Source organism: Macaca fascicularis, chromosome 2 (genome assembly GCF_037993035.2).
Source record: "Macaca fascicularis isolate 582-1 chromosome 2, T2T-MFA8v1.1".
Lineage (NCBI taxonomy): Eukaryota > Metazoa > Chordata > Mammalia > Primates > Cercopithecidae > Macaca > Macaca fascicularis.
In genome coordinates this window covers 93,378,593-93,401,562 of record NC_088376.1, presented here as the reverse complement: position 1 = coordinate 93,401,562, position 22,970 = coordinate 93,378,593, and the positions used below count along the sequence as shown (strand labels likewise).

General features: G+C 37.9%; 1 protein-coding gene across 28 annotated transcripts in view; it reads right to left on the bottom strand.

Moving 5' to 3' along the window:
- LOC107128895 (uncharacterized) overlaps positions 1-22,970 on the bottom strand; it is a 785,137-nt gene that overhangs the window by 218,123 nt on the left and 544,044 nt on the right. For 13 of the 28 annotated variants that reach the window (XR_012430875.1, XR_012430878.1, XM_074031447.1 and 10 more), the window contains one exon: positions 21,620-21,702. The exons of 12 other annotated variants lie outside the window; for them this stretch is intronic. Coding sequence is in view for 11 of the 16 variants with exons in the window: in XM_074031447.1 (XP_073887548.1) it covers positions 21,620-21,702 (83 nt within the window). In the remaining 5 variants the exon portion in view is untranslated. Of the gene's footprint in view, positions 1-21,619; positions 21,703-22,745; positions 22,830-22,970 lie in introns of all 28 variants that reach the window. 3 more of the 28 variants (XR_012430874.1, XR_012430877.1, XR_012430879.1) reach the window with 1 other exon arrangement.

The following is a 22,970-nucleotide window of genomic DNA, read 5'->3' as shown; positions in this document are numbered from 1 at the left end:
AAAGAAAGATAATGTTATCAGAAGCTTCAAAATATCTTTAAAATAATAATGAGGGAGATGAGAAGACATGACCTGACAAAAAGTAGATACTAGAAATAAATACACTGGAGATATGGATAATGAAGTTATCAGGCCTAAGTTTAAAAATAATTTTGTTCCTTATGTCCAAGGAATTAAAAGGCAGGATGAAGCATTTTAACAGGAAATTGAAAACTATAAAAGAAAATCGAATAAAAATTTTAGAAGGCCAGGCACGGTGGTTCATGCCTGTAATCCCAGCACTTTGGAAGGCCGAGGCAGGCGGATCACCTGAGGTTAGGAGTTCGAGACCAGCCTGACCAACATGGAGAAACCCCATCTCTACTAAAAATACAAAATTAGCTGGGTGTGGTGGCACATGCTGCTCAGGAGGCTGATGCAGGAGAATTGGTTGAACCTGGGAGGCAGAGGTTGCAGTGAGCCAAGATTGTGCCATTGCACTCCAGCCTGGGCAATAAGAGTGAAACTCTGTCTCAAAATAAAAAAAAAAAAAGTAGAAATAAAAATATAATAATTGGGTTTAATAGCAGATTAGACACAGTTTAAGAAAGAATTTATGAAGTGGAAGACAGTTCAAGAAAAAACATCAGATAACCATGGAGAGACAAAAGAATGGAAAATAGAGAAAAGAGGCATAAAAGATATATCAGATACATTCATAGAAGAGAGAGTAGAGATGAACTAGGTAAGAGGCAATATTTGAAGAGAAAATGGCTAAGAACTTTCTAAACTAGGCCGGGCGCGGTGGCTCACGCCTGTAATCCCAGCACTTTGGGAGGCCGAGGCGGGCGGATCACAAGGTCAGGAGATCGAGACCACGGTGAAACCCCGTCTCTACTAAAAATACAAAAAATTAGCCGGGCGCGGTTGTGGGCTCCTGTAGTCCCAGCTACTCGGGAGGCTGAGGCAGGAGAATGGCGTGAACCCGGGAGGCGGGGCTTGCAGTGAGCCGAGATCGCGCCACTGCACTCCAGCCTGGGCGACAGAGCGAGACTCCGTCTCAAAAAAAAAAAAAAAAAAAAAAAAAAAAGAACTTTCTAAACTATTAAAAGATATCAAGCCACCTTTTAGACAAGCATGGTAAACACTACATAGAATAACTACAAAGACAACCTGAGTTAGGCCGTTTTTGTATTGCTCTAAAGAAAAACCCCAGGCTGGGTAATTTTTAAATAAAAGACGTTTACCTTGGGTCATGGTTCTGCAGGCTGTTCAGGAAGTATGACATTGGAATTTGCATCTAATGAGGGCTCAAGAAGCTTCCAATCATGGCATAAGATAAAGGGGGAGCCAGGATAGCACATGGCAAGAGCAGGGACTAGAAAAATATGCTAGGCCCTTTTGAACAACTGGCCTTTGTGAACCTGTAGAGTGAGAACTTGCTCATTGCTGCAACACAGCACCAAGCCATTTATGAGGGATCTGTACTCATGACCCAAACACCCCCAACTAGGTACACCTCCAATATTGGAGGCCACATTTCAACATGAGATTTGGATGGGACAAACCATCCGAATCATATCACAACCAGCCCAAAGCACATAATAGTGAAAGAACTGAAAACCAAATCAGGGAGAAAATCTTAAAAGCGGAAAGAAAGAAAACCATATTACCTTAAGAGGCAAAAATAAGATAGCTGTTTTCTCAAAAGAAAAAATGAAAGCCAGCACACAAAGTAATTATGTTTTTAAGACACTGAAAGAACTTTGTTGTCAACCTAGAATTTTATACTCAGTGAGAATATCTTTGAAAAATGAAGCCATTCTCTCCAGCCTGGGTAACAGAGAGCGACTCTGTCTCAAAAAAAAAAAAAAAAAAAAAAAAATGAAGCCATTCTCAAACATGACCAAGAGATAAGACATCAACATGCTTACGAATTTTATAATAATAAAAGTTTCAACCCACCAAAAGGCTTAAAATTCTGACTTTGTACGCACCTAATGACATAGCATGAAAAATATATAAAGCAACAATTGACAAAATTAAAAGAAGATATAGACAAGTTTGCAATCGTGGTGGAATAATTCAACACACCTGTCTCAATAACTGATAGAACAAGCAGACAAAAAATATGAACAGAAGATTTAAATACAATTAACAAACTGAACATTTCACCCCTAAATTACTTTCTTTTCAAGCAAACATGGAACAGTTGTTCAAATTGACATATAGTAAACTATTAAAGAAAAAAAAATTCAGAGCATTTTCTCCGACTACACTGGATGTATACTAGATGTCAATAACAGTAACAAGGCTAAAAAAGTCACAAAATTTAGGAGTTAAACAATAAACTACTAAATGTGCAAGGGGGTCAAGGAAGAAATCACTCTGGAAATTAGAACATATTTGAATTGAAGGATAATGAAAATGCTACATATCAAAAGTTGTGGATTCAACTAAAGCTATGCTTTGAGTGAAATTGATATATATATATATAAAATATTAGATGAGAATAAAGATTAAAAGTAAGTATTTAAGCATCTATCTCAAGAAGTTAGAAAAGAAAAAGAAAATTAAATCTATAGAAAGTAAGATTGATTTAAAAAAAGAGAAAAGGGAGAGAGAAGGTACACCTACTCAGTAGCAGGACAATACTACAGATCTTACAGATGTAAAACCGACAAAAGATTATAAACAGTATTATGCCAATACATATACAAAATCAGATGAAATGTACAGTCTTAGAAAAGTATAACTGATCTAGAGGAAATTTAAAAAATCTAAATAGTACTACATTTATTAAAGGACTGGATCTATAGTTTTAAACACTAGGTCTAGATAGCTTCATCAAATTCTATCAAACTTTTGAGGAAGTTTGAGGAACCCCAATTGTACAAAATCCTCCTAAAAGAATAGAAAAGAGGGAAAACTTTCTAAGATATTTCATGAAGCCAGCATAGCCTTGATATCAAAACTTAATATGAATATTATAAAAAATAAAATTATAGACCTCTCTCTCTCTCTCTCTCTCTCTCCCCCTCCCTCCCTCCCTTTCCCTGTTTATTTCTTTCCTCTTTTTCTCAGGAACATAGATACAAAAATTGCAAACAAAATATTAGCATACCAAATCTAGGAATGCTTACAAAGGTAATATACCATGACCAAGCTGAGCTTATTTCAGTAATGCAAGGCTGGTTTCATATTTGAAATTTATTTCTTTTAAATCATCACATTAGTGAAACAATTGGGAGAAAAATCATGTGATAATTTTAATAGGTCCAGAAATAGCAGTGGATAAAATTCAACACCGATTCATGTTAAACATTTTTAGCAAACCAGAAATAAGCGGTGTTGTGGATGGAATGTTTGTGTCCCTCTGAAATTCATATGTTGGAGTCCTATCCCCCAATGTGATGGTATTTGGAGATGAGGTCTTTGGAAGGTAATAAGGGTTAAATGAGGTCATGAGGGTAGGAATTTCAGGGTGGCAGTAGTGCCCTTTAAAGAAGAGATAACAGAGAGCTTGCTGTCTTTTTCTCCACATACACACATCATGGAAAGGTCATGTGAGGACACAGTGAGAAGACAGCAGTCTGAAAGCCAGGAAGAAAACCCTTCTCAGAATGTGACCATGCTGGCACCCTGATCTCAGACTTCCAGGCTTCAGAATTATGAGAAAATTAATTTCTGTTGTTTAAGACACCCAGTCTGTAGCATTTTTTTAACGGCAGCCTGAAAAGACTAAGACAGGAGGGAACTTCTTTAAACTGAGAAGAGGCATCTATAAAAAACCTACAGAAAGCATGATAATATATGATAAAATCTTGAAAGAGTTCCCTCTGAAATGTACAATGACACATGGGTGCCCTCTATTACTACTTTTCAGCATTGTATTGGGGGTGCTTAGGCAATGGAATAAGGCAAGAAAAACAGAAGATATAATATTTAGAAAGGAAGAAATAAAATTATCATTATTTGCAGATGACATAATTGTATATGTAGAAAATACAAAACAGTATACAAATAAGCTCTTAGAATTAATATTTTAAAAGAATGTTGGCTATAAAGTCAATATATAAAAATAAATTGTATTTCTACATACCAGCAAAAATCAACTAGAAAATAAACTTAAGAAGCGATATTATATGTGATAGCATCAAAAGTCATTAAATCCTTAGAAAATATGTACAGGACCTCTACAAACAGAATAATCACAACTGGGAGAATTTTTAAAGACTGAATTTAATGGAAGAATATAGCATGTTCATGGATTGAAAGACCTAATATTAAGATGTCATTTGTCCTCAAATTGATTCACAGATTAATGCAATTCCAATCAAAATCTCAGTTATACACGACGGAAGGTAGTAGGATTGGTAAAGAATTGAGTTTCATCAAAGTAAAGCTTTACTGAACAACCCAAAGAAGTCATCTAGCCCCATTAAGTCAGCTGAGTCAAGAAAGAAAATCCAGTTTTGAAAGACCTGGGCTTTAAGGTATGAGAAAAATAAGGAATCATTAAGCTAAATTAAGCTGTATGCAGATGAGAACATGAATGTTTCTTTTGTGCTTTATGGATGCACATGCCTTTTACATCCATAATTTCCTTGATGGCAGCCAGCATCCTGATACGAAGGGTTATCTTTCACATTCTACTGGTGAGGAAACTAAGGCTCAGAGAGCATTTAAGAGGTCATAGAGACTTGAAATTCTAGAATGGGGTAAGAACACATTTTTCCCCCTGGATTGTGTTCATAGCTCTTTCCAGAAAAAGTCGAAAACTAATATATGTGCACCACTCAGGGCATGCAGGTACATAAATAAATACTATTTAAATTTAAGGTATATACAATTGCGAAAAAGAAGATATGCACAAATGACTATTGCAAAAGGCAGAAAAGAATAAATACATGCTTTTGAATACACTCTTTCCTCAGCTTGGAATGCCTCATGTGCCTTTATTCTCTGGCAAACTCTTGGTTGTCCTAAATTTCATTGTAGCGTTGTTTTTTTTTTTTCTCTGAGCGATTTTTCCTTCCATACAAGCAGAGTTCAACATTAATTTCATTTGCAGAAGTAGTATTATACAGGGATTAAGAGCAAGGGCGCTGGAGTCATACTCCGAGTTTGCATCCTAGTTCTGACACTTAGGAGTTATTTAACTTTAGGCAGGTTACTTAGCCTCTCAGTACCTTTATTTTCTTATCTGTAAAAAAAGGTAATATTAGTATCCATCTTATAGGATTATTGTAAAGATTAAATAAGTTAATATATGTAAAGTGCTAGAACAGTGCCTGGTACATAATAGTGTAATGGTACCTATTACATAGGTGAAAGCTGTGATTAATACTACTCAAAAATACTTATTGTGTGCCTACAAGATGCCAGGGAATATGATCAGTTTAGTTGATAGGCAGACGTGAAATAAACAATTTCCTGTTTTGTAGTGGGGGTGACAGGCAGTGGGTAAATTACTAAACAAGATAATTTCCAGTTCCAAAATTTCTATGAAGGACACACACACACACACACACACACACACGGATGTAATAGAGGGTAGTTAGAGGGTAGTAGGATGTGGGTGTTTTCTTGAAGTAGGATGGACAGAGAAGAGGTATTTAAGCAATCAGAGGAGAGCATACATCTTCATTGTTAATAACAGAAAATGAGAAGAGCCATGAGGAGATCCAGGGGAAGAATGTTCCAGGATAGAAGAAAAGATAATGAAAGATGCCAAGATTAGGCAACTTTGGCATGTCTGAGAACGGAAATGAGATCAATGTGAGTGAAAAGTAGTGGAGGGCATGAGAGAGATGGAGAATGAAGCTGATGAGGGAAGCAGATGTTGGATCATGCAAGACTTTGTAGACCATGGAAAGAGGTGCTGGATCTATGAATAGCTGGAAACCACTGGAGTAAGTCATAAGCAGTAAGAAGATATGATTTGATTAACATTTTAGAAAGACTTCTCTGACTTTTCTGTGGAGAATGGTTGCAGGAAGGCAGGACTGGAAGCGGAGACTATTAGGGAGACTGATAGGGCAAGAGATGGTGGCAGTAATGGAAATGGAGAAAAGGGGACCAATCCACGATAAGTTTTGGAAATGCAGTTTACAGGTTCGCCAATAGGCTGGATGTGTGGGTTAAGGGAATGACAGGACTCCAAAATGACCAAATGGATGATCTAATCATTCTTTTGGGACATTGGTGGATTTAGAATATGCTTCTCTTCTTTATTTTTTTCACATAAATTCATAATGAATTATAATTTAGCTTCTTATTTCCCATTGATATTGCTTCTTGAGGACATGAGATTTATTTGTGTGTGTTTGTGTATGTATGCAGTTGTATTTCTAGAGTAGTGTCTTTTTTTTTTTTTTTTTTTTTTGAGATGGAGTCTGTCACCCAGGCTGGAGTGCAGTGGCATGATCTCAGCTCACTGCAGCCTCCCAGGTTCAAGTGATTCTCCTGCCTCAGCCTCCCGAGTAGCTGGGACTACAGGCGCTTGCCACCATGCCTGGCGAATTTTTGTATTTTTAGTAGAGATGGGGTTTCACCATGTTGGCCAGGTTGGTCTCGAACTCCTGACCTCAGGTGATTCACCCAAAGTGTTGGGATTACAGGCGTGAGCCACCACACCCGGCCAAGTAGAGTGTCTTGTATTACATGATCAATTAATGCTGGTTAGACTGAACTAAAATAGCACTAAGAGAAGTACAAATAAGGGAATGAGAATGGGAGAAATTATTTGCAACAGAGGAAGAGACCAAGTCAAGCTTTTTATACCAATGGCACTTGAGATGGAGCTTTGACGGATAGCTGAGTGTGGTTATGCAACAATGAAGAAGAGCCTTCCAGGTAAGAGAAAACAGTGTGTAAAAAGTAGGGAAGTGGGGAAGCCAGGATGTGCCCAGTGTAGAATCCTGTTTGTTCGCAGCATAGATAGTGTGAAAGAGAGCACTGGGAGGTAAAGTTTTAAAGGAGGTTGATGCCAGACCTTGAAACACTTTGCATGGCAGGCCAGGAAATCTGAGCTTCCTTCAATAGGCCCTGGGGTGTGGTGGGATGGGAGGCATGGAAGGTTTCTGAGGAGGGAGTATTATAATCTGGTTAGAGTTGTGCATTAGGACATTTAATCTGGTATGGTATGCAAGAGAACTCTCACTTTCCGTGGTTGTAATATCTCCCTCTAAAAGTAGCTCCTATGGTCACTGTGCCATTATCCTCTAACCTCTCATCTGTAGTATTTAATCTTTCACTGGGTTGACTGATGGAGAAGCCATAACTCTTTTCATTACGGATCACAACTTGATTAGCATACCAAATCAAATTACGTATTTCTGTGCTTTTTTCATATGCCATTTACACACACACACACACACACACACACACACACACATAGAGCGAGAGAGAGAGAGAGAGAGAGAGAGAGAGATACTTCTCAAGACTTGGCTTTCTCTTTCTCGCTCTACTTTCCATTCCCAGGATAGGTCTCAGGCTTCTTCTCAGAGTCACGTGGCCATGGGGAGAATGACAGTTCAGGTTCTGCTGAGCTCTCTGCCACACACTGGCCATGCTTCCCTTGCTTATCACATTGCCCAGCATGCTCTGAGAGTCATACTCCTATCATTTTGTAATCTCAGTTCGGCTTTTTGGAAAGACATTTTTTCATCTCTAGTCTGAAAACATGTGGTCATAAAGCTTTCCTTCTGACAACAGAGATCTCTCTATCTCTCTCTTTCTCTCCCAAGTCGCTTCTTCTTTCTATAAAAGATATTTCCCAGCTAGGTGCAGTGGCTCACATCTGTAATCCCAGCACTTTGGGGTGCTGAGACAGGTGGATCACAAGGTCAAGAGATCGAGACCATTTGGTCAACATGGTGAAACCTCATCTGTACTAAAAATGCAAAAATTAGCTTGGCGTGGTGGCATGCAACTGTAGTCCCAGCTACTCAGGAAGCTGAGACAGGAGAATTGCTTGAATGCGGGAGGCGGGGGTTGTAGTCAGCTGAGATCATGCCACTGCACTCCAGCCTGGGTGACAGCATGAGACTCCGTCTCAAAAAAAAAAAAAAAAAAAAAAAGAGATTTCCCTTCTCATCACAGGTATACTAGTATTCAAAGGGCAACTGTCCAAGCAGAAAGTCCCCTTTTCATCTCTTCTTCCAAATTCACTACATATGGATTACATGTGTATACCCAAGAAATGTAGAGCTGACTGTCAGATCAAACTAAAAGAACAAAACAGTTATTCTGACTGCACGTTACAGGAAAATATACTATTTCTAAATGGCAAATAAAGTATTCATTTTTCTTTCTTTTGAGAACCATTCTTGTTGGGATGAATTTCACTTAAATAAAGAATTAAACAAATTGTTTTAAAAAATTCTTTAGCCACCACTTGAGTGTGACAAATATATTGATGCTTTAAGCTTCAAAATAAAAGTACACTGAAATGCCATCAAAAGGGTATTTTAAGTACTTTTCCTTTATTTAAGAAGTATTATTTTCTGTATATTTATTCTAGAAAATATAAAGGCCAAAGAAGAATATAAAAATCACCATCTAAAGATAACTATTAGATTTACTACGTAAACAGAATTAAAAATCACATGATCATCTCAATTGATGCAGAAAAAACCTTTGATAAAATCCAACATCCCTTCATGATTAAAACCCTCAACAAGCTAGGCATCAAAGGAATTTACCTCAAATTAATAAGAACCATATATGACAACCCACAGCCAACATCATATTGAATGGACAAAAGATGAAAGCATTTCTCTTGGAAACTGAAACAAGACAAGGATACCTACTCTCACTACTCCTATTCAGCATAGTACTGGAATTCCTACCCAGAGCAACAGGCAAGATAAAGAAATAAAAGGCATTTAAGTAGGAAAAGAAGTCAAAGTCAAACCATCTCTCTTCACTGATGTTATGATTCTATACCTAGAAAACCCTAAAGACTCCACCAAAAGGCTCCTGAAACTGATAAATGACTTCAGTAAAGTTCCAGGATACAAAATCAATGCATAAAAATTAGAAGCATTTCTATATACCAATACCATTCAAGCTGAGAGCCAAATCAAGAATGTAATCCCATTAACAATAGCCACAAAAAATAAAATAGCTTAGAGTACATCTAACCAAGGAGATGAAAGATCTCTGCAAGGAGAACTACAAAACACTTTTGAAAGAAACCAGAGATGACATACACAAATGGGAAAAAATTCCATGCTCATGGATTGGAAAAATCAATATTGTTAAAAAGGCCATACTGCACAAAACAATCTATAGATTCAGTGATATCCGTATCAAGCCACCAATGTTATTTTTAACCAAATTAGAAAAAAACTATTCTAATATTTATATGAAACCAAAAAAGAGCCTGAATAACGAAAGCAACCATAAGCAAAAGAAATAAAGCCAGGGGCATCACATCACCTGACTTCAAAGTATACTATAAATCTACAGTAACCAAAACAGCATGGTCCTGGTAAAAAAACAGACACATAGACCAACAGAACAGAATATAGAACCCAGAAATAAAGTCGCACACCTACAGTCATCTGACCTTCAACACAGTCAACGAAAACAAGCAATGGGGAAAGGACTTCCTAGTCAATAAATAGTGCTGAGATAGCTGGCTAGCCATATGCAGAACTATGAAACTGGGCCTCTACCTTTCCCATATACAAAAATCAACTAAAGATGGATTAAAGAAAGATTTAAATGTAAGATCTCAAACCATAAGAACTCTAAAAGAAAACCTAGGAAACATTATTCTGGACATCAGCCTTGGGAAAGAATTTATGTCTAAGTCCTCAAAAGCAATTTCAACAAAAAAAAAATTGACAAGAGGAATGTAATTAATCCAAAGAGCTTGTACATAACCAAAGAAACTATCAACAGAGTAAACAGACAACCTACAGAATAGGAGAAAATATTCATAAACTATGCATCTAACAAAGGTCTAATATCCAGAATCTATAAGGAACTTAAATAATTCAACGGTCATGAAACAACCCCATTAAAAAGTGGGCAAACAAAACAATGAAACACTTCTCAAAAGAAGACATACAAATTTGGCCAACAAACATGAAAAAATGCTCGACATCACTAATCATGAGAGAAAGGCAAATCAAAGCCACAATGAGATGCTATCTCACACCAGTCAGAATGGCTATTATTAAGTAGTCAAAAAACAATAGAAGCTGGTGAGGCTATGGAGAAAAGGGAATGCTTATACACTGTTGGTGAGAATGTAAAATAGTTTAGCCATGATGGAAAGCAGTCAGGAGATTTCTCAAAGAACTTAGTAACTACCATTCAACCCAGCGATCCCACTAGAAGATTTTCCCCAAAGAAAATACATAATTCTACCAAAAAGACACATGTACTTTTATGTTCATTGCTGCCCTACGCACAATAGCAAAGACATGGAATCAACCTAGGTGCCCATCAACAGTGTATTGGATAAAGAAAATGCGATGCATATACACCATGGACTAGTATGCAGCTACAAAAAGGAACGATATCATGACCTTTGAAGCAACATGGATGCGGCTGGAGGCCATTTTCCTAAGTGAATTAATGCAGAAAAAGAAAACCAAATACTATATGTTTTCGCTTATAAGTGGGAGATAAACAATGGGTACTCATGGACATAAAGACAGGAACAATAGACACTGGGAACTACTAAAGGGGGAAGTAGGGAGAAGGGCAAGGGTTGAAAAACTACTTGTTGGGTACTATACTCACTACCTGGGCGATGGGATCATTCATATCCCAAACCTCAGCATCATGCCATATACCCAGGTAACAAACTTGCACATATACCCCCTGAATCTAAAATAAAAGTTGAAATTATATTAAAAAATGTATTGCTCTTAAACTATCACAAGAACAGAAAACCAAACACCGCATGTTCTCACTCATAGGTGGGAACTGAACAATGAGATCACTTGGACTCGGGAAGTGGAACATCACACACCGGGGCCTATCATGGGGAGGGGGGAGGGGGGAGGGATTGCATTGGGAGTTATACCTGATGTAAATGATGAGTTGATGGGTGCTGACGAGTTGATGGTTGCAGCACACCAACATGGCACAGGTATACATATGTAACAAACCTGCACGTTATGCACATGTACCCTAGAACTCAAAGTATAATAATAATAAAAAAATGTATTGCTCTTAAATCTGAGAGCTGGTTACATGGTTCTGTGCTTTATTATAAGACACAGAACTTTATGGTTTTTTAATTATACAGGTAAAAATGTCCAGATATATGTGGAAAACATGTATTTAAACATATACCCAAATATGGAAAATATTTGGGTATATATCCACATATATTTAAAGTATTCATGTGTGTGTATGTGTATGTATATACATATATTTTAAAACTAGAACCATTAAACCTGAAAACATGTTGTCATAAAGCTTTCTTTCTAACAACAGAGATCACTCTATCTCTTTCTTTCTCTCCCAAGCTGCTGCTTCTTTCTGTAAAAGATACTTCCCTTCTCATCACAGGTGAACTGGCATTCAAAGGGCAACTGTCTAAGCCCTTGGCAACTGTCCAAATGTGTGTATGTGTGTGCGTGTGTGTGTATATATATATACACACACATATATGTCAGTTAATATTACCCTTTGGACAACTTTGGACATTACTAAAATTTTCCAAGAACATAATTTTAATGACGTTAAAGTATTTCAGCTTCTGCATGTACCCTAATTTATCTTGCCACTTTATATTGTTGAGCATTTTAGTAGCTTTGGTTTTTCACTACTGTCAATAATAAAGTGTCTATTTTTGAAAGCCAAAAAACCTCCCACAAAGATAACTTATATTTTAATGAATATTCCTCAATACTTTGTTCTATGCATATACATACATGCATATAATTAATTTTTACAAAAATAGGATTATGCAGTACAGACTATTTTTAATGCACCTTTTCACTTAACATATTGTGAACATTATGACATTAAATAATGTGTTGATATAACATTTTATTGGGCTGTAGAATATTTCATTGTATATCATATGGCTGTATCATAATTTATTTAATGAATTCCATTTTATAAGAAACATAGATTGCCCTCTTTTTCCTTTTTTTTTTTTTTTTTTTTTTACAAAAAAAGGTGAGATCTCACTATGTTGCCCAGGCTGGATTCTAACTCCAGGGATCAAGGGATCCTCCTGCTTCAGCCTTTTGAGCAGCTGGGATTATAGGTATGCACCAAGGCATGTGCTCGCTTTTACTACTGATGACAAAATACCCATGCAACAAAATCTTTAGATATAAACACACAAAATTGTAATGATAAATTCTTAGAGAGTTTAGTCAAAGTGTATTCAAAATATCATGGCTTTTGATGTTTTCAGTTTAAGACAACAGGCTGAGAAGAGGTTGCATCCCTAATTAACAAGATTGAATTTAGAAGTGGCCCATCCACTATTCACAATAGCAAAGACTTGGAATCAACCCAAATGTCCATCAGTGACAAACTGGATTAAGAAAATGTGGCACATATACACCATGGAATACTATGCAGCCATATAAAAAAGGATGAGTTTGTGTCCTTTGTAGGGACATGGATGCAGCTGGAAACCATCATTCTTAGCAAACTATCACAAGAACAGAAAACCAAACACCGCATGTTCTCACTCATAGGTGGGAACTGAACAATGAGATCACTTGGACTCGGGAAGGGGAACATCACACACCGGGGCCTATCATGGGGAGGGGGGAGGGGGGAGGGATTGCATTGGGAGTTATACCTGATGTAAATGACGAGTTGATGGGTGCTGACGAGTTGATGGTTGCAGCACACCAACATGGCACAAGTATACATATGTAACAAACCTGCACGTTATGCACATGTACCCTAGAACTTAAAGTATAATAAAAAAAAAAAAAAGAAGAAGTGGCCCATCATGCTCAAAAATGACAAAGCTTGCTCCACAGCCATCTTTAGAATACTCCAGTTTATAAATAACAAAAATTCCATTGTAGATTTGCTCACAAAACTCCAAACAATAAAAGCCTATTTCCTTTTTGCTTCAGTTGTCGCAAACTTAAGTGAGGGAAATTAACAATTAATCCCTTTTTAGTTCCTTTATGCAGAAATTCCCTTCCTTAGTGCAGGATCTATATACCCAATAAAGAAGTTATGACTGTATGGAATTAAAATTCGGAAATAGGCTGGGCCTGGTGACTCACACCTGTAATCCCAGCACTTTGGGAGGCCAAGGCAGGTGAATTACTTGAGGTCAGGAGTTCAAGACCAGCCTGGCCAACATGATAAGACTCCATTTCTACTAAAAATACAAAAATTAGTTGGGCATGGTGATGCGTGCCTGTAATCCCAGCTCTCAGGAGGCTAAGGCACGAGAACCGCTTGAACCCGTGAGGCAGAGGTTGCAGTGAGCTGAAATGGCACCACTGCCCTCCAACTGGGTGACAGAGCCAGACTGTCTCAAAAATTAATTAATTAATTAAGGAAATAAGGAAAGGACACTTTCAACAAGATAGCAAGATAGTGTTTTTTCTTCCTCTTTCTCTCCCTCTCTCCCTTCCTTCTTTTCTTCCTTTTTAAAAAGCAGAACAGTGATATAGTACAGGAACCCAAAAGGAACCAAAAGGCTAATCTGAGCCATAGCATCCTTCAGATATATATGGTTATACAGCACTACTTTGGTGATTATATATAGTATATGTCATATTATATATAGAGTATATACCAATTTACTATATATACTACATATATAGTATATTTAGTCCTCTCCTTCCCTTGACACCTACATATTTCTTTTCTAATCCTTCCACTTACTCTTCTGTTGTTTCTTTCCTATTTCGCTACTTCCTAACCATTTCCCTAGCCAGACCACACACATACACACACACACACACACACACACACACACACACACACACACACACTCCTTCACATTGTCTTGAAGCATAATTCCCAGCATCTAGTCAATTCCCCTCTGACCTTCATAATTACTGTATTTGTCTGACCTTCCCCAAACACAATTTTCATGATTTCACTCCTCAGGCAAGAAGTTTTAATTGCTCTCCGAGTTGTATCTTCCCTCATCTCCTTAGTCTGAGACCTCTACCAGTTGTCTCAACACAAGTTCAGCAACCTTCCTGGGACATTTGGTTACTCTCTGGCCCAAACAAGTCATCAATAACCCCACAAGGGATGATACATAATAGTGAATATGTTCTCATGGAACCTCCCCAAAGGTCCTTTCCTTATTCAGTTTGTTAGCATGGTTTCTCCTCCTTAACATCTGACAGCCCTTGCCTTTCTAGGTCCATTTCCCACTTTTCCTTCATTCCTCACAACCTTCTATACTCAAACCACTCCAGAGAGTTTGCCATCCCTGGAAGACAGATGCTCTTCCACATCTCATTATCTTGACTACTGGTGTTCTTAGTGTCTTCCTTTCACCACTTAGAGAAAGGTAGGACCAATACCAACCAATATCACTTCTGCAAACTGACCTCCCTAACCTGCATCTACTGCTTTCTATTCTATTTTATCACAGTGTATTAGGCCGATTTCATGCTGCTGATAAAGACATACCCAAGACTGGGCAATGTACAAAAGAAAGAGGTTTATTGGACTCACAGTTCCACAGGGCTGGGGAGGTCTCACAATCATGGTGGAAAGTGAAAAGCACATCACACATGGCAGCAGACAAGAGAAGAGAATTCTTAACAATTAGCCCTATTAGTATTTAGATTCTGTTGATATTTTTTCAATTAACTGTTGTGGGTTTAAGACTCAATATCTTCAGCTCCTTCAGCTGTTACTCATGTGACTTGGCCTCATCTCTTACACCCTCTGGGATGCTATCTTTTGGACAAGCTCCAGCTGTGTCAATCAATATCCCTCTTAGAACTTGATGAAGCCCATAGCTAAACAACACCCTAGATGTTTTCTAACTGGTACAGAAGACAATGAAAATATCACCTCCTTTGTCCAGACATTTACTTCTGTTGATGTAGTCTGAAATTGCATTACGGTTCTTGGCAACTAAGCATTTACTGGTTCACTTTATACTTGCTGTCAACTAAAACCTTGTATTTTTTAACTTTTACATGAGTTACAAGTATTATGAAATTTATGAATGGGAATTTATAGATTATAAATTACTATACTAATGTGATCTATTAATAGTAGTATATATGGTAGATTTGACCCATATTTAAAGAAAAAGAGTTCATAGAACACATTTTAATTGGTGCATATTAGTACTTCCTTCTAAAAAGCCCTATACAATTTTTAAAAAACAGGTTAGGGCAATCTGCCTGCAAATAATAGAGGCAAATCTCTGTAACTAGGAGCTTTATCACCCATGGACTCTGATATTTCTTTTCTTTCTTTCTTTCTTTTCTTTTTTTTTTTTTTTTTTTGAGACAGAGTGTCACTCTGTTGCCTAGGCTGTAGTGCAGGGTCATGATCTTGGCTCACTGCAACCTCTGCCTCCTGGGTTCAACTGATTCTCATGTGTCAGCCTCCCAAGTAGCTGGGAATACAAGCATGCACCACCATGCCCGGCTAATTTTTTTTTTTTTTTTTGTATTTTTTTAGTAGAGACGAGGTTTTGCCAGTTTTGGCCAGGCTGGTCTTGAACTCTTGTCTTCAAGTGATCTGACCACCTCAACCTCCCAAAGTGCTGAGATTACAGGCATGAGCCACTGCACCTAGCCACCCATGGACTCTAATATTTCTAAAACACTCTGGTGGTGCTCAACTTCAATCTCGAAATCAGGCAACACAATTTTTATTATGCAGGCTGCTCTGGGCAACTACTATCAGGTCAGAATATTTACACTTGGGCAGTCTCTTCATCAGATATACACATGGAAATCATAGTATTTGGTAGATTCTTGAGGGGAAATAGCCATCCTGGAAAAGCACGAAGTGCCCTGCCTAAGAACTGGAACTAATACATTTAGTTCTGAAACTTTTAGTAATCACGTAGTAACTGCATAACATAATAGTAGGTGCTTTGAAGGCTGCAAGCACAAAGGGGTTCCTGCCTTTATTCTAAGAGAGGAGACAGATATTTGCATACACAAGTAGAAGTATATTCATATATAACCATCATCAATGAGTCAGTCCACTTTCATATTTACTCAATACTTTATAAAATAATAAAGATCATTTAAGAACATCCCGTCCCCCTTTTTTTTTTAAGTAATCTGGACTTTTCAGGAGGCCTCAGGTTTTCTACAAACTTAATAACAGCATAGAGGCACCTCTATTGATAACAGTCTCAACAAACACATCAAGTTTAGGAAACACTAGTAATTGGGCCTGGCTAGAATTAATGTATTTATGGGGAATGAGATCCAAAAGATCTATACTACTAGGCAGGGGCCACGTATAAAGGGCCTTGTTTGTTGAAGCAGAACATATGTTATTTTTATGTAGCCACTACCCTTCTCTACATTCTCTTTGTATCAGAACATTCTTTTCCATGAGGCAACCCTCTTCACATGGTTGGCAAAGGCAAAAAGACACTGCCCCTTTTATCCTTACCCAGGCACAAGGGTGGGCACATAACCTAGGCGTGGGCAGTCAGAGAACCCTATACTTCAGGCCATAGTGATCAGTATGGGCAAGCAAGTGACACAAGGCAGGCTAATCAGGGTCCTGCCCTGGGCTTTTCTGTTATAGATACTGAGAAAGAACAATTATTTTTGGAGGGGTTACTGAGCTGACACAGTGGGAATGATAGTGGGGTTAGGGGAAAGAAGGCTGCCAGCAGGGGAAAGGAGGCTGCCAGCACCACCTTGATGCCAAGTGGACACAGCCTGAGAAACACACCCAGATACAGCCCAGTTGATACCATTCATCACTGAATGAAGCCAGGTCTGCTCCTTGCACTTTGTAGTTATGTTAGCTATGCTGGTTATACTAGTTAGTGGGATAAATCCCATTTATTGTTTAGGTTGGCTGGAATCAGTTTTTGTTGTTTACAACTAACTTGACTCTAAAGTTTATGTCATCATATAGAATTTGATATCATGATGTTAATATCAAAATGTACATTGTATTTCTAAGTATTACATATCTATATTTGGTGTCTAAGTGTAAATAGGTACATATATACATACATATACATATATGTTGTATATATTTATGTATGTATGTCCTTATCTACCTATCTATCTCATACAGGCTAAAATACTGTGCCCAATACCCTGATCTAAACTTTATTATAATTTCAACTTCACTGTCTCTTCTGCTGCCCAAGATAATGAAAGGAAAGAAGGCCAACGGGAAGAAGGTGGCTCCAGACCCTGCTGTCTTGAAGAAGCAGGAGGCCAGGAAAGGGGTGAATCCCCTGTTAGAGAAAAGGCCTAAGAATTTTGCCATTGGACAGGATATCCAGCCCAAAAGGGACCTCACCTGCTTTGTCAAATGGCCTACTATATCAGGTTGCCGTGTCAAAGAGCTATCCACTATAAGTAGCTGAAAGTGCCTCCTGCAATTAACCGGTTTACCCAGGCCTTGGACCTCCAAAAGAGCCACTCAGCTGCTTAAGCTGGCCCAAGTACAGACCAGAGACATGGCAAGAACAGAAGAAGAGACTATGAGACCATGCTGAGACGAAAGCTACTGGCAAAGGGGATATCCCCACCAACAGACCACTTGTCCTTCTAGCAAGAGTTACCACCATCATCACCTTGGTGGAGAACAAGAAGGCTCAGCTGGTGGTGACTGCACATGACGTGGATCTCATGGAGCTGATTGTCTTCCTGCCTGCCCTGTCTCATAAAATGGGGGTCCCTTACTGTATTATTAAGGGAAAGGCAAGACTGGGACCTCTAAGAAGACCTGTACCGCTGCTGCCTTCCCACAGGTTACCTCAGAAGACAAAAGAGCTTTGGCTAAGCTGGTGGAAGCTATCAGGACCAATTACAATGACAGATATGATGAGATCTGTTGTCACTGGGGAGGTATTGTCCTGGGTCCCAAATCTGTGGCTCACGTAGCAAAGTTGGAAAGGCAAAGGTGAAAGAAATTGCCACTGAAGGGTTAAGTGTACACTGCTGAGCTTTCTGTACATAAAAATAATTAAAATAATACAAATTCTTAAAAAACTTTCAGCCTCACCTTTGACAAGATACAGTTTCTTTCCCTATATTCTATTGCAAAATAGATTTTTATTAGCATTCCTACTTATGAAGATGCTTTGAGAATTAATGAGCTAAAATGAGCTGGCTTTGGGGATGTGAATAGAGCCTGCTGATGCCAAGTGATTAACATATACCTGTTGAAAGCAGGCTTATGAGGTCTCCACTTACCCGTGCCTTAATTATAGCCAACTCCAGTGCTTCTTTAGCTTGTAATTTTGGATGAATATCCAAATTCTAAAATTTACTAGCTAGTGCTCTATTTGCAAAAATGGAGAACATTGCAATCTTAAAACTTGCTTCATAATTGATCTTCATAATTTTATGATGCATCAAAATAAGTCATGTCTGAAGTAAATGTTCTAATTTTAGATGGTACTGCTTTTTAAATTTTTATCAAAACTCACTTTAATGTAGAAGCATTTCCAGTACACTTACTGGTAAAGACATATTCCAAAAGAAGGAAGAATTTGCATGGTTTTTTTCTGACTGAATGAGACCTCTAAAACAAATTCTCATCTATAATGCATGGAGTTTATTTTAAAGCAAAAATCATGCCACACTTTGCCATGAGTAAATAATTACATTTTCAACTCTCATCCTCCTTTGTTCAGGGCCAGTCATAGTTGGACTGATCCACAAAAACATTACATTGAATTTTTCCAATAATTTAATAAAAAGTAATATGCATTAATATTACAAATTGCCAATACATGCAAACAAGTACACCTACAATAATTTGACCAGTTAAATGAGAATAATTTTTTATTTCAAAAAAGTCAATCAGTTTTATTAGTTTTATTTTTTTTTTAATGACTTGATCAAACTGGGCTTTTGGTGTACCACCTAAAACAAGCCTAAGGCATCAGAAAAGATGCAAGCTTTGCCCAGAGAACCATCATAAAATTTAATTGCTGAATATAGTCAGAGGACAGCTGTGCCTTATACATGCTAAGTTTATTTTTTATTTTTACTTATTTATTTAATTAGAAACAGGGTCTCCTTTTGTGGCCTAGGCTGTAGCCTCCAACTGTCGGGCTCAGGCAACCCTCCTGCCTCAGCCTCCTGAGTAGCTGGGACTACAGGTGTGCACCATCATGCTCGGCTAGTTTATTTTATTTTATTTTTTGTAGAGATGGGGTTTTACTATGTTGATCAGGTTGGTTTCAAACTCCTGGGCTCAAGCGATCCTCCCACCTTGGCCTCTCAAAGTGCTGGGATTACAGGCATGAACCACTGCGCCTGGCCTCCTGCAAAGTTTAAATTCAGCTGTGTGAAGATACTCGATACCTACAGCAAACAGTCACCAGAATTCACATATTCATTTTGTTTCAGTACTTTAACAAACAGTGCTGTATAAAATCCATGTAGAGTTAGGTCAAATCAAATGTACTTTAGAAGGTTCGTTAATGCTTTGCTGATACAACACAATACACACTTTCAAAAGTAAAACATTCAAGTACATTGTTTTTCGTAAGGCCAAAAGTCTGTCTGACATTGTATGTGTTTCAAAACTATTAAAACAAAATTCAGCAGAAACTGGAAATTATCTTGTCTTTTGATACCTAAGCTGGGGTTTGCATCCCTGGCTGCACATTACAATCAGCTGAGAAACTTGAAAACAATCTATGCCTGCATCCACCTCAAGAGATTCTAATTTATGTGGCCTGGGATGGAGCTCACACTTTTTTATTTTAAGCTTTTCAATTGATTCTAATATGCAAGTAAGTTTGAGAATGACTGGTCTAAACTTTTCTTTTTGAGACGGAGTCTCACTCTGTCACCCAGGCTGGAGTACAATGGCTCAATCTCGGCTCACTGCAACCTCCTGGGCTCAATCAAGCCTCCTGCCTCAGCCTTCCAAGTAGCTGGATCTATAGGCATATGCCACCACACCTAGCAAATATTTGTATTTATTGTAGAGATGGGGTTTTACCAGTTTGGTCTTGAACTCCTGGGCTGAAGCAATCAACCTACCTCGGCCTCCGAAAGTGCTGAGATTACAGGTGTGAACCACTGCATCCAGGCTGTTCTAAACTTTTCTAATCCTTAAAACATTATTTAGGGAGAGAGGAAAGAAAGAGCATGATAGTCTATCTATGTTGGATTAACAATTGTGCCAGTTACCTGATTTCCCAGAGCTTTGGTTTTCTTGTCTTTAAAATGTGAATAATGCTATGTCTCTTGAGATATTTTCAAGGATTACCAGGATAAAACATGTGGCCCAGAGTAATGCTTAGGCTATCAGGGGTTGAATGCTCAAAAATCTACAAGGGGCTGGGCGTGGTGGCTCACGCCTGTAATCCCAGCACTTTGGGAGGCCGAGGTGGGCGGATCATGAGGTCAGGAGATCAAGACCATCCTGGCTAACACAGTGAAACCTTGTCTCTACTAAAAATACAAAAAAAAAAAAAAAAAAAATTGCCGGGTGTGGTGGCACATGCCTGCAGTCCCATCTACTCGGGAGGCTGAGGCAGGAGAATCGTTTGAACCCGGGAGGCGAAGAAAGGAGGTTGCAGTGAGCAGAGATTGTGCCACTGCACTCCAGCCTGGGCGACAGAGCGAGACTCTTTCTCAAAAAAAAAAAACAACAAAAAAAAACCCACAAACCTACAGGGGATCAGGTAGGTAACCAAGCTGCGGGTAAGATGAGAGGGGCTGGTGGGGATTATGGTAAAACAGAAGAGACTTAATTGGAAGGGGGCATCCACTGTCTAGTTTCTTCCAATTGTCATGTAGAAATCTAAGTCAGTGCCTAAAGTGCTCTGAAGTCTTTTAACTTTTTAAGAAAAGAGGAAAAAATCTAGCTAAGTGTAAAATTTTCCTACTTTTAAAGCAGCCAAACAAAACACTTGTATGTCACTAATTTTCTACTTGGGAAAGTGTTAATTTCCTTTTGCCATCTAAATCTACCTCATGTCATGTGGTTGTGGATAATCTCAGGATTTGTCCTTGGTTTAGGTTAGTTTTAATTGAATAATTAAGTATTCATTTCTCTTTGCTGCCAAGTATTTCTTCTGAAGTGGATCAAGGATTTCTAGCTATGATTTGGCATAACACAAGCATATAATGGATCTATTACTCTTCATCTCTTATGCGGTTAAAACAAAATGTACCATGATGCACTTTCCCCATGTTATCAATGGCGCAATTTTATCTTCCTTTATTCATATCTACCTTCCCCTATCAGCAATAAGACTGACATGTGATACTAGAGTTCTTTCTTCAATTTTAACCCATGTCATCACTTAACAATTTTTTGTTTTTCTTTTTTAGACATAAATGTGATATCTGACCATTTGAATTGCACCAATAAAGCCTAGGCTTTCTAAAGAACACTATGTTTTCTTGTTCTACTGTGTCCACTTGGCTCACTGTTAATAATATAGACATATATAAATGAATGAAAGCAGCCTCTTTTTCTTTCTTTAGAAACTTAAAAATCAGATATATACCAATACCTGTTGTTTCCATGAGGTAGATATGAAGTACCTTGAATCCTTCCAACAAAAGCATTGATGATTCATATTTCTCACTGCAGCAGCTGAAAATGGACATCAGAGGTTTGCAAATGGACTTGCTGAGTATCTCTGTCACCATTTTAAGCCATATAGATAACAGATGACACAAAAACTTTCCTCTGTGGATTGTGAATAATAAACAAAAAACCTGTACCAAGTTTTTAAAGAATTGAGCTTTTTTTTTTTTTTTTTTTTTTTTTACACCTGCAGTCACTCTATAGAAGTTTGGGAGATTGTACCAAGATTGATGAGAGGGGACAAAGTGAACTGATAGTTGAAAGTGACATTTATTTGTGAAAGGTGCTTTCCCTTGAGTATGCTTCTAACAGAGTTATATGTGAAGTTAGAAAAGGTTTTGATCTGAATTGGGGTCTCTTGAAAACAATAGATTAATCTTGAAGACCTCCTTGTGTGAATGCAGGCTTAAATAAATCAGTTAGAAAATATCCAAATGTTGGCCGGGCATAGTGGCTCATGCCTGTAATCCCAGCACTTTGGGAGGCCTAGGTGGGTGGATCACTTGAGTTCGGGCATTTGAGACCAGCCTGGCCAACATGATGAAACCCCATCTCTACTAAAGAAACAAAAATTAGCCAGGCATGGTGGTGCATTTCTGTAATCCCAGCTACTCAGGAAGTCAAGGCAGGAGAATCACTTGAACCCGAGAGGCGGAAGTTGCAGTGAGCCGAGATGTGCCACTGCAGTTCAGCCGTGGCAACAGAGTAAGACTCTGTCTCAAAAAGAAAAAGGAAAAAGAAAATATCCAAATGCCTACAGTGGATGATAATTAAGTGATGTTTGACTTGATAGTCATAAATAATATGAATAATGATAGTTATAAATATAAAAAGCTATAAGTTGATTCATAGTAAATTCATAAAATTTACTGTTGTTAACAGAAGAAATAAATAAATAAAAATTTCTGTGGAACTCTAGCATTTGTAGAACCTCCCATTTCACTTAAGGGAGGACGCCAAGAATATCACTTGTTGAAGGGTAACATTGTCTTTATTTTTCTATGGCAGAAACAAATCAAACAACTTTAAAAAGTTGACAACATGATCACCTGTGTGTATGTAATATCCATGTACACAAGTCTGGCTTCCTTTCTTCCTTTCATTTTCTTTTCTCATTTCTTTCTTTCTTCCTTCTTGGTAACAAAGAAATAAGTAAACATTCACTGCTGTGATGTAACCAACTTTTGTGAGAGAGGAACAATCAATAATTACCATCTACTAAAGTTGTGCTTTAAGGCATTATTTAAAAGCATACTAGACAATTTTTTTTATTT